This window comes from Phoca vitulina, unplaced genomic scaffold (assembly GCF_004348235.1).
Source record: "Phoca vitulina isolate PV1807 unplaced genomic scaffold, GSC_HSeal_1.0 scaffold11, whole genome shotgun sequence".
In the NCBI taxonomy this organism is placed as follows: domain Eukaryota; kingdom Metazoa; phylum Chordata; class Mammalia; order Carnivora; family Phocidae; genus Phoca; species Phoca vitulina.
Window position 1 is genome coordinate 24,047,825 of NW_022589714.1, and position 12,775 is coordinate 24,060,599.

General features: G+C 35.2%; 1 protein-coding gene across 1 annotated transcript in view; it reads left to right on the plus strand.

Annotated features, from left to right (window-relative positions):
* LOC116635773 (protein eyes shut homolog) overlaps nucleotides 1–12,775 on the plus strand; it is a 602,300-nt gene that overhangs the window by 375,746 nt on the left and 213,779 nt on the right. The window contains exon 8 of the mRNA XM_032410093.1: nucleotides 8,635–8,743. Within this exon, the coding sequence (XP_032265984.1) occupies nucleotides 8,635–8,743 (109 nt within the window). The remainder of the gene's footprint in view (nucleotides 1–8,634; nucleotides 8,744–12,775) is intronic.

Sequence of the window (12,775 nt, forward strand, 5' to 3'; positions counted from 1 at the left end):
TTCTGGAAAATTTCCAAGTTTAACATAATTATTTTTCTTATCAGAAACAACTCTAGAAATATGTTGTCTCTATCGTAAGGGTGAAAAACTAAGCATTTTTTTCATCATCGTGATCATTTATTCAATTAAACTTTTCTCAGTCTTTAAATTAGGAGTACTTTCATGGGAGCTATTAATAAAAAATTGACCCAAAATTAAGGAAGGACTGGTAATGCTTCTTTCAAGCATTAAGCCTAGATTACATATATTCATCGATTCCATCTATCTTTATATTGGTTGAATTTCTAAAATTTTACTTGTCTGGTTATCTCCAAATTGAAAGTTTGCTTGGGGTAAGAACTGTACTTTTCTTCTCCACATATCAGAAGTTTTAAAGATGGGGAAGCCATGTTTGGCAAAGGTATATGAGAAGGGCAATTAGAAGGGGAAGTAGCATACATTAAAACCTTAGAAACCATAAAGAAAAAGAATTTGAATTGTATGTAAGAATGAGAAATAGATGTACTTACCCAGAGAAAATTGAATAAGCTGAGACAAAGGACACTTAGATGGTATGCTAGCTGACAAAGAAATATGAAACCAAAGAGGTATTGATCCTGAGGCACGGCTCACTGGATCACACTGCAGCCTTTTTACACTTAGAGTGATGAGAATATTTACAACTTTGGCTCAGAGAGTGCTTCTGAAATGTAAATCCTTTACATCTCTATTAATCTACTCTCTCTTTATATTTTAATAAAAGCTAGAATTATTAATTGGATTAAACATGATAAGTATAAATATTTTAACATTAAAATACTATTTTTTAAAATAAATTTCATTTAAAATACGCAGCCAGGAGTATCAATCATATGCTACAAATAATAATAATCATGCAAAAACTACAGTATTCAGAAGACGGGAGAACTATACGTTTATAGTTTACATAAGGCAATTTTATAAGAATCAGCCATCACTCACTGTAACACTTCTTAAAAAAATGACAGGGACCCACAGGGCTTTCTCCTGAGGAAAAACTCGCCTTTGGCTTCACTCATAACCTAACAAAAGTGAATCTCTCCTCATGCCCATTTCATCAGATTTGCTTTGTGTTCAAATTTGGTAAAATAATCTAGTATCAAATTGATTTTTTTCAAATGCTATATCAACTTGAGAAACTTTTAGTGTCTCAAAATATGTGTGTATGAGATATTAGGTGTTGAAGAGGAAAGGATCAGGAATCAATATTTTCAACTCCTGAGTTTTGATTGTTTACTCAGTGGACTGGATACAAATACACCCCAAGATTGCTAAAAACAAATGAATGGAGCCAATAAGTATTAGACTTGAAGGATAAAACTAAACACTACCTGGTATTTGTGAACTGCATATGTGTGTAGGCTTTAGGGGTAATATTCTTGAAACCCCCATTTATCATCAGAGTAAATTGATCCAACCTGGAGCTGTGAACTAATAGAGTATGAATAAAGCAGATTTCCTACTGAAATTCTGAATTAAATGTCAACAGTGAAGCTAAGCTTTGCAACTTAATGCCCTTGTTCTAAGTGAATGCTTAAATCCCACTAAGAAATATTCAAGAAACTAGGTGGTGTGCTGGTGTTTTACAACCAAATCTTAGAGGGAAAAGGGTAGGATAGGGGGTTGATTGATTTGTAGCTTTTGCCAATTCCCAGGCATAAATACTCCCACCATGGCCAATTTCAAGTTACCAACACGAATTCGCAGATGTGGAATTGAGAAGGAATCCACAAAACCAGCTCTCGTGAGTCAGTGCTAGCCTTCTCCAGCACACCATTGGCACTTCTTATCATCGCATTCAGAGAGGTTAGAGCCAGATGTCAGGTCAAAAAACGCAACATTTCCGGGTGCAAATTACAATTTGTATAATTGTAATAGTCATTATGTGAATGTTTTTACAAGGAAAAGAAAACAAGGGAATTCTGGCCGCCTATACTTTTACAGATGCTACCAGGAGACCATGAAATCTGTAGAATATGCTGTGGGTCCCATTGCATATGAATTGGATAGTGTAGTAAGAAGTAAAATCACAGTTTTTGGAATATCTGTGATATCTCATGACAGCTGGTTGGATGTTCCTTTGACGACTGCTCTGGTTAATCAAGGGTGTAAATGAAATTCCTGCTTCAACGGTCTTCAGGCATCATTGCAGACTTTCTTTAATATCAGTGCTTCACAGGATAATGGCTTGGTTTTCACGGTAATTGATTATTAAGGATATTTGGGCTATCTGTCAGTCAGAGGAAAGGCTAAATAAAATAACCTAAAGCCAGCGACCATCTCATGACAGCCACCTGTCAGAGGTCATGCAGCTTTCCTTGTTCAAGCTGTTTGTATGGCCAGCCTGGCCAACTCTTTGGTGCTCTAAATAAAAAGGGATGCTTCAAGATGCTTTTGGCGTGTTTACAATGCTTTAGTTTGGCAAAGGGCCTAACAGTGATTTTTGTGCCTGATCTTTTTTTTTACACTCTTTTAACATATAGATTATGCTGAGTCGCACTGACAGCCTCAAGCAGTATGGCTGTGTTCATAGGGCTGTATGAAACCCTCATACTCCCAAACAGCATCCTCTTAAATTTGCTCACATAGCCATGACGATCACATTAGATACATGAACTGGTAAGGAAAGCTGTCTGTCTCCGGACAGTTTCATCCATACTGCCTGATGTATAATCTTTTAAACATATTTTCCCATGTTTTCCTGTTGCAAACAGGGAGCTAAAACAATCGCACTATCAATTAGATCCTATCTGTGGGGACCAGATGCCTTTCAGTGCCTCCATCTCTGCCGTGTACCTTTCCTGCCATCTGCTGATAGGAGTCTCCCATCTCAGCTAGTCTTAGGCAGAGCTAACTGTCACAAACTCAACTGAAACCTTGGGCTGAATATGGAGATCATACCTGCTAACAATTGACTTAAACCTCTCTCAGTCCTAAGTCTAGCCTGAAAGATTCTTTTAAAGGAAGTTCCAAGCTAGAGCTTAACGTAAATGCTATCCATTCACTTCAGAGCAATACTTACATTTGGTAAACATTAAGGCTGGTTATAATTGGTCAGAATAGTTATTAATTTGGAGATTCATTTAGCTACTATCTACATTACAAGTTATCCATATAGAGAACCTGTTTTTACATTCATTTTTTTTAAGATTTTATTTATTTATTTGACAGAGAGAGACACAGCGAGAGAGGGAACACAAGCAGGGGGAGTGGGAGAGGGAGAAGCAGGCTTCCCGCTGAGCAAGGAGCCGGATGGGACCCCGGGACCATGACCCAAGCCGAAGGTAGACACTTAACGACTGAGCGACCCAGGCGCCCCATTACATTCATTTTTAAAGTCTAATTTAGGTAAAGAAAGAAAGAAATATACTAGCAAAGTTAATCATGTCCAAAATTTAAAACAGACAAGCTAGATCATGCTGGTTAATAGACAAAACCTAGTGATAAGAGGAAAGAACATACTTTGCACCTGTGGAAGCATTCAGTATTGCCATCAATTTTGCAATATTCCCTAGAAGCAGTTGGTGCTGTTCAGTTGTGTTACTTTTATATCACGGCTTCAAAATTCCATAGCTACTGCAATTATGCATGAGCTATGTTTTGTGAGCCTTCAGCATAGCACTACAAGGGCCTTTTAAAGCATTTAATTGCATTATGGTGTAATGCCAGTGACTCATATAACTCCCAGATTTGACAAATCAAACATAGGTACCTTAGAGAAGAAAAAAATCCATACTTCCTATTTCTTTCTGGAAGGAAAACAAACCACTTGACTTATGTGCTTTTGAAATATGCCACTGAAAAAAAAATTGTGAGACAGATGCATTGAAATGCCTTTAGCACACACACACACACACACACACACACGCACGCACGCACACAACCCGAGATGGACAAAGCCAAAGAAATTAGTCCTTCCAAATTTAAAGCCTGCAAAGCCTGCAAAATTATAAAGGCACCTACAAATGGCTTGTTTGTTTCTTCTTCATTTTGCCCCTCGCAGATTAAAGAGAACTTTCTATTTACATGGCCCTTCAAAAGTAAGGACTTCAATTTGATCGTTATTGTTGTCTTTTCTTATTATAAAAAAAAATAGACTTCTAGTCAAGATGACTCTGTAACTTCACACTTTGACTCTCTTCCTTAGTGTCAAACACATAGCAATAAGATAGAAAATTTAAAAATACACAACTGAAAATATAAAGGCAAGTTTAAAAACAAGATAAACATCCTCCCACCCCCAGACAAGAAACAGACAAAAATGCAAAGCAGCAGAAGAGCTAATACTGCAGGCCTGCCAAGATCTAGGTCTAAAAACAGGGAAGCTCAGCTCCTGTAAGGGAACTAAAACTACTTATTCAAGTATACATGTGATATCTATGTCTGTCTGTCTATCTATCTATCTATCTATCTATCTATCTATCTATCTATCTATCCATCCAACCATCTATCTGCATGGAGAGAAAAAGAGAGACTGTCACCTGGGATTCTGATTTTTAGCAAACTGCCAACCTAGTAAGAAAACAGAATGCAACCAAAACATCATGAGCAAACTACCAAGCAAGCTCTGAATGAACCTATGAATACCTTCAATATCACCATAGGGCAGAACTGCCAAATACACATTATCCAAGATTTGGGTTTAGATGCTCAGAAGATCAGGTGGGGTTCTCATTAGGCAGGCAGACTTGGGTACAGCAGAAAAGGCACAACAAGAAGAATGGAATTGGGGAAAAAGAGAGAAAAATAAAAATACTTCTCACTGAAAATGAGCCTGCACTACACAATAGCAGAGCACACGGCAACATTGAGAAAGGAACCAAGCAAATCAGCAGGTGGAGTATGAATCACTCTAGATAAATCCTTCTTATGGAAAAGTCTGACAAAAAGTTTAAAATAAGTATTTCTGGCATGCTAGAAAGCATTAGTGAAGGAATAAATCATTTTAAGGGAGAAATTATAAAAGAAAAATAGGCGTAAATTAAACAAAAAATTATGAAAAAGATTCCAAATCTTGGGAATAAAAGATTATATTCATTGAAATTTAAAATTCAATAGACAGAATAAATGGGCCTGGAGACTGCTGAAGAAAAAATTGGTGCCTAGGAAGAATACAGGACAGAGAAATTAAGAAAGCATTTTAAAAGTGAAAGCCAAGGATGCCTGGGTGGCTCAATCAGTTAAGTGTCTGCCTTCAGCTCAGGTCATGATCCCAGGGTCCTGGGATCGAGTCCCGCATCGGTCTCCCTGCTCAGTGGGGAGTCTGCTTCTCCCTCTCCCTCTGCCTCTCCCCCTGCTTGTGCTCACTCTCTCTCTCTCTCTCAAATGAATAAATAAAATCTTTTTAAAAAATAAAAATTAAAAATTAAAAAAAAATAAATTTAGGTAACAGTTTAATAGGCCTCCAAAAGATGTCTAATATAAGTTCTAGAACCACAAATTTCAGAAGCTGTCAGAATGCAATACAGATGACCCTGGAATAACATGGGTTTCAACTATGTGGGTCCACTTATATGCAGATCTTTTTTGATAAGTACAGTAAAGTACTATAAATGTTATTTTCTTTCCTTATATTTTCTTTCCTTATATTTCCTTTCTTTCCTTATATTTCCTCGATAACATTTTATTTTCTTAGCTTAGTTTATTGTAAGAATATAGTATATAACACATATAACATAAAATATTTGTTAATTGACTGTTTATGTTATTGGTAAGACTTCTGACTTAGTCAAGTTTCAACTCCTGAGGGGGAGAGGGTATCTCTAACCCCTGTGTTGTTCAAGGGTCACCGTAACTAGCAAGAGGATAGTCTACCTGGAAATAAAGCATGGAATCCAGGAAAACAGAAGTGTCAGTAAATTATTTTTACTTTCTTCTAAATAAAAATGGAATTTGTTTTTTATAGAACTGAAGTTTTCTTTTACAAGGTGAAATTTAAAATTATTGTATGTTCCATGTCCAAAATATGGAAAATATAAATAAGCAAAAAAGGCAAATTAAAAGTCATCTTCATTCTCAGCATGCAGACATAGCCACTGTTAATATTAGTGAAAGTAGATCTGGTATTATCTCTATGCATATTTTTTATAAAAATGATATATCACTCAAATTGTCTTTATCTCTTTTTGTATTCTATACAAATATCTTTCCGTACCATCAGTTAATATTCTGCAACTCCTGTTTAAGAGCTAGGTAGCATTCAATTACATAAAAGTACTTGATTGAACAATCCACTCTCCATTGTTTACATTTTTACAACCTTTCCCTTGGTTTTGGATACCCTGAACTTCCAGTTTGAGCAGGATCTTCTAAAAATTTAAAAATAGTCTTTTCCAAATCAGAAGTTTCTGCCAAATAGCATATCTAAAGACTATAAATATAAATAACAAGAATGTTAAGGACACTGGGGGAAAAATGTCTATTTTGTCAGATTTTAGTTTTTAAAATAATGCAACCCAAGTATTTGATTTTGAATCCCATTACAAGCAATATTAGTAGAAGTAGATGAACACTTCAATTTGACTGTGTAATTTATTTTCATAAAAATCTCTTTAGAGATCCCTGTCTAGTCAGCAAATAATTGCTTTAACTTTGGATTTTAATATTAGCACTGAATGATTTATGTACATTAAATAATGTAATTCTCACTAACCATTTATGAGCCAAGAATGATTATCTCCCTTCTGTGGATAATCACACTTTAGGGAAGAAAGGTTAAGTGGTTTGCCTAAGATCACTCAGCCAGTCAATGGATTATCTCAAAATATGATCCTTAAGTCTTTAAATCATTAGACTTGGCTGGCCTCGGCAATACTTGAGAGGCATAAGGGATATGTACTTAGATTTTTCCTCAAATGATTTATGTAGCATAATGTCTAATTTGTTTATAGAGCATTTTTTCATTTCTTATCGCACAGTTTGATCTATAAGCAAATATGAGACATTATAAAAATGAACATGATAAGAATCTACATGTAGAAAAATCTCTGGTAGAATTAGAGTATCAATTTCCAAAATAGTGCATAGATCTCGCAGACGATAGAATCAGCCATTTGGTGGGAGGGTCTGGGGAAGAAATGAAGGCGGTAACAGGAAGCAGATAGAGTGGCATCCTTCTATAAGATTGCAGTTCATGGCTAGATTTTAACAAGCACTGAATGAAACAAATAAAAAGAGATCTTACTATTTCTTAATAAGAACACGTGCATTCCCTGAGAAATATTTCCTCCATCTCCAGTATAAAGCACCTGTACGTCTCCCTGCCCATATCAACTATAAAGACAAATGTGCTTCATATATCCCTATAATAGATAATTCACACAAATGGGATGCTCTAAAGGTCATTCCTAGAACTGAAGAATTTTCGACAGTGATCTGATCAAAATTAGAAGTGACCTTGGTAAACTAGGTCAGAAGCCAAAAAAAGTAGCGGAATGCTGTATTAAAAGGACCATATCAGGGTGCCTGGGTGGCTCAAAAAGGACCATATCAGATTTGTATTTCTAGGTAAGGGGGAAGAGGAACTGATAAATGATTTAACCAATGATTTTTAATAAAACTGACTTTTTCTTTTAAAAGTAGAATTACCAACTGATCCTGGTTTGCTAGGCACTTACCTGGTTTTAGCCCTGAGAAGTCCTACATCCTGGAAAAGCTCTCAGTCATGCCCAAACTGGGGCAGTTGGTCAAAATTAAAAATAAAAATTAGGTATGTTCATTGTCTAAAATGTAGCAAATACAAATAAGCGAAACTGAGCATTAAAATCATTCATACTTTCAGTGTGCACAGAGAGCCACTTTCAATATTAGTAAATGTGCTTCTAATATCTCTATGGAATAGACTTCATAACAATACAGGTTACTGTTATTACATATGGCAAATGACAGGGTAATATCATTTGAATTGTCTTTTAAAATTCTATTTAACTTTATGCCAAGCACTTTAGTATGTGTACCTTTTCATCTGATTGCATTACTCTATAAACTGTGATAAATTTTCAATTTTGTATTGGTCATTTCCGCTATTCATTCTACAAATTCCCTTAACCTTATACTTTTCTTTATCTCTGAGACACAGTACCAGCTAGTACATTAGCAGCATGCTTTCTGAGTTCTGATAACTATATCACAGTGTAATCTCACTGCTCAGGGGTATGCAGCCTTTCATTTCTTATTCCATTTCTATTTCCCCTGTAGGCCAGGGAGGGGAAATTTCTACCTAGGCAGTTTAGCATCATTTAACATTGCTGCTACTTGTCCAACAGTCTCCTACATGAGTGAGACCGTATGTCAACCACAGTTAGCACTAAAAATTTATTATTACCTACTTATACAGAAAAGCTCTTTTTGTTTTGTGGGGGTTTAACTTTCTGAAAGCATTTCAAGTCCTGATTTAGAGACAGAAAGAGAGAAGGAAAATAAAATTTCAGTATTAGAAAAGAAATCGATCTTTTATCTATCCTAAAATGTCCACCCTTGGTTGGGGCCATATTTCAGGACTATTATGATCCAGAAAGTACCTCTTGTCATTGAAGAAGTACTTACCAACCATGTGCGAAGTTACCCTGTTCTTGCCAGTAGCACATAGAATAATGGCCTCTTCTGTTTTATTTCTAGCTACACAATCCCTGTTGGCAGCCCTCCGGTTGCTTGCATGATTGAAATGACTGCAAATGGAAAACCTCCAATACAGAAGAAAGACACAGAGATACCCCATGTCTCTCAGGTAGTTATGCAAATATTCAGTTCCAAACATTACTAAGTGTGCCCTCAATATCTGAAATAAATATTTCTTTTTAAGTTACTAAACACTAAGCATATTTCTTTATTGAACAGATTCCTTGTAAGAGCTCTCAACAAAACACCAGAATATTCATCTCTGATACTTTAGGTACAATTAAATATATTTAATACTGCCTGTTGCTATAAAAGTTGTATTAAATTTATCAAGAGATTGATTTTCCTCTCACACTTTGCATATAATATATTATGCTTGATTAAGAAAAACAGCACAGGAATGGGGAAAAATTAGCAAGTTACAAAACAGTGCTTAAAACTTCCATTTTTATAGGATATGGTAGTGCTTATACTATGCTATTAAAAAGTCCCTTCTCGGGCGCCTGGGTGGCTCAGTTGGTTAAGCGACTGCCTTCGGCTCAGGTCATGATCCTGGAGTCCCGGGATCGAGTCCCACATCAGGCTCCCTGCTCAGCAGGGAGTCTGCTTCTCCCTCTGACCCTCCCCCCTCTCATGCTCTCTCTATCTCATTCTCTCTCTCAAATAAATAAATAAAATCTTTAAAAAAAAAAAAAAAAAAAAAAAGTCCCTTCTCAGGGAATTTTTCTTAGAAACATTGAATGAAGAAAATTGAAAGAAGAGAGGATGTTTGTCCCTCCAGAGACCAGGCAATTTGCTGAATTCTTTTAATTTTAATGATGTGGTTGGTTACATGCTTCTTAGTATGACTTTATAGAAACACATTTAAGATAAAGAATTCCTGGTTCATTTGATCATCATAGAGAGTTAATCTATATAATTAGAGCTCCAAAGTGCTAATTTTGGTGAACATTAGAGCTGGCAGTGTGTAGGGCCTAATGAATTGGAAATTTCATTTTATTTCCATTTTTTCTATGTAGTTTTTTTCTCTTATTGAGTGTATACCGGCATCCTAAAGAAGCATATAAGAATAGCTAACATTTGCATAAGCACCTTACATTTTCCAAATTATGGCCATGTATTTTATCTCATCTGATCTTCACAAGAGCCTTCTAAAGTAAGAATGAATATCTTTTTTACAAGGTCGTATCTGATAAAACTGAGTATCAAATGTCCAAAATTTCATAGTGATAATGAAAGAGACTTGATCCCAGGTTTTCTGATTCCCAACGTGGTTTGTTGTTGTTGTTCCTTTTAAACACTTTACTGTACTTCATTTTCTGCTCCAGCAGATTGAAAACTGTCAAGTGAATTATTAAGGTAGGAATAAAATTGGTTTTCGTTTTGAAGAAAACAAAAACAAAAACAGACTCTTAAATACAAAGAACGAACTGGATGTTGCCAGAGGGGAGGCTGGTGAGGGGATGAGTAAAACAGGTGAAGGGGATTAAGAGTACACTTATTGTGATGAACACTGAGTAGTGTATAGGATTGTTGAATCATTACATTGTAAACCCAAATCTAATATAACACTGTATATTAACTATACATCAGTTAAAAAAAGTCGTGCTAGAGTCCAAGATGGCCAAATACTTAGATTCAAGACACAGACTATTCAAATGGTGGAAAATCTATGAAACACTTATAGTTTTGTGAAAAATCTAATGTAAAGCAGTCAATGTGATTTTATCTCTATTTACTCCCTATAGTCATTCATTTTTTTATATTGAAAGCTCCATACTTTATAATTAATGACACGCAATATGCTACAAACAAAAGAGCATAGGGGAAAAAAAAGAGAGGCAACCAAGAAACAAACTCTTCACTATAGAGAATAAACTGAGGGTGACCAGAGGGGAGGTAGGGTGGGGGGATGGGTAAAATCATGATGGGGATGAAGGAGTGCACCTGTGATGAGCACCAGCTGTGGTATGAAGTGTTGAATCACTAAATTGTACACTAGTATTACACTGTATGTTAACTAACTAGAATTTAAATAAAAACTTTTTAAAAATACACATATAAAAAAAAAATCCTGTTTTCAGTTCTTTAAATACTCATTAGTGGAATTGCTGGATCATATAATACTTACATTTTTAATTTTTTGAGGAACCTTCATACTGTTGTACATAGCTACCACACAATTTTACATTCCCACCAACACTGCACAAAGGTTTCAGTTTCTTCACATCTTTGGCAACATTTGATATTTGCTGTTGTTTTTTTTTATAATGGCTACCCTAACAAATGTGAGGTGGTATTTCATTACGACTCTGATTTGCATTTCCCTGATGAGTAGTGATGTTAAACATCTTTATTATATATCTTTTGGTTATTTATATGTCTTTGGAGAAATGTCTGTTCAAGTCCTTTGCCAGTTTTTTAATCAGCTTATTTGTTTTTGCTGTTGAGGCGTAGGAGTTCCTTATATATTTTTGATATTAAACCCGTATCAGATATTGGTTTGCAAATATTTTCTCCCATTCTGTAGACTGCCTTTTCATTTCATTGATCGTTTCCTTTGCTGTGCAGAAGCTTTTTCATTTGACGTAGCACCCCTTGTCTTTTTTTGCTTTTGTTGCTTGTGGTTTTGGTGCTGTATCCAAGAAATCATTGCCAAAACTAAAGTTATGAAGCTTTTTCTCTATGTTTTCCTCATTTGTTCTTCAAGTTGTATAGTTTCAAGTCTGAAGTGTAAGTCTTTAATCAATTTTGAGTTGATTTTTGTGTATAGTGTAATGGTCCAACTTCATTCTTTTGCATGTGGATAATCCAGTTTTCCCAAAACCATTGGTTGAAGAGACAATGCTTTCCTCATTGTGTAGTTGTGGCACCTTGTCATGAATCATTTGATCATACATGCACAGGTGTATTTCTGGATTCTCTGTTCTGCTTGTATATATGTCTGTCTATATGCCAAAGCCATGCTGTTTTGATTACTGTGGCTTTGTAATGTGCTTTCAAGTCAGGAAGTGTCGTGCGTCCAGGTTTGTTTTCCTTTCTCAATATTGCTTTGGCTATTTGGGGCCATTTGTGGTTCCATATGAATTTAAGGATGATTTTTTTCTAATCAAAAAATACCATTGGAAGTTTGATAGGGATTGCTTTAAATCTATAGATCACTTACGTAGTATGAACTTTTAACAATGTTAAGTCTTCTAATCCATGAACACAGGAAGTTTTTCCACTTTTTTGTGTCTTCTTTAATTTCTTTCAGCAATGTTTTATAGTTTTCAGTGTACAAGTCATTCATCTCCTCGGTTAACTTTATTCCTAAGAATTTTATTCTTTCTGATGCTAAGTGAATGGGATTGCTTTCTTAATTTCTTTCCAGATTGTTCATTGTAAGTATATAGAAGCACACTGATTTTTTTATGTTGATTTTGTATCCTGAAACTTTGCTAAATTCATTTATGAGTTTTAATTTGTCGTGGACTCTTCAGGATTTTCTATATATAAGATCATGTCATCTACAGAGATTTCTTCCTTTTATTTCTTTTTCCTGCCTAATTGTTCTGCTAGGAATTCCAGTACTATGATGAATAGGAGTAATAAGAATGGGCACTCTTGTTTTCTTCCTGATCTTAGAGAAAAAGCTTTCAGGTTTTCACCATTGAGTATGGTATTAGCTATGGACTTATCATATATGGCCTTTATTATGTAATTTCCTTATATTCCTAGTTTGTTAAGTCTTTTTATAATGAAATAATGTTGAATTTTGTCAAATACTTTTTCTGCATCTGTTGATCATGTGATCCTTATCCTTTGTTTTGTTAATGTGGTGCATCACATTGATTTATTTTTTATGTTGAACCATCCTTGCATCACAGGAATAAATCCCACTTGGTCATGGTATATAATTCTCATAATTAAATGTGCTGTTAAGCTTGGTTTGCCAGTATTTTATTGAAAATTTGCATCTTTATGCATCAGGTATATGAGCTTGCAGATTTTTTTCCTTTTAATGTGTTTTTCTGTCTTTAGTATCAGGAAGATGCTGGCCTCAGAGAATGAGCTTGGAGTATTCACTCCTCTTCAGTTTTTTGGAAGATTTTGAGAAGGGTTGATATTAATTCTTTTTTAAATATTTTGTAGAATTCTC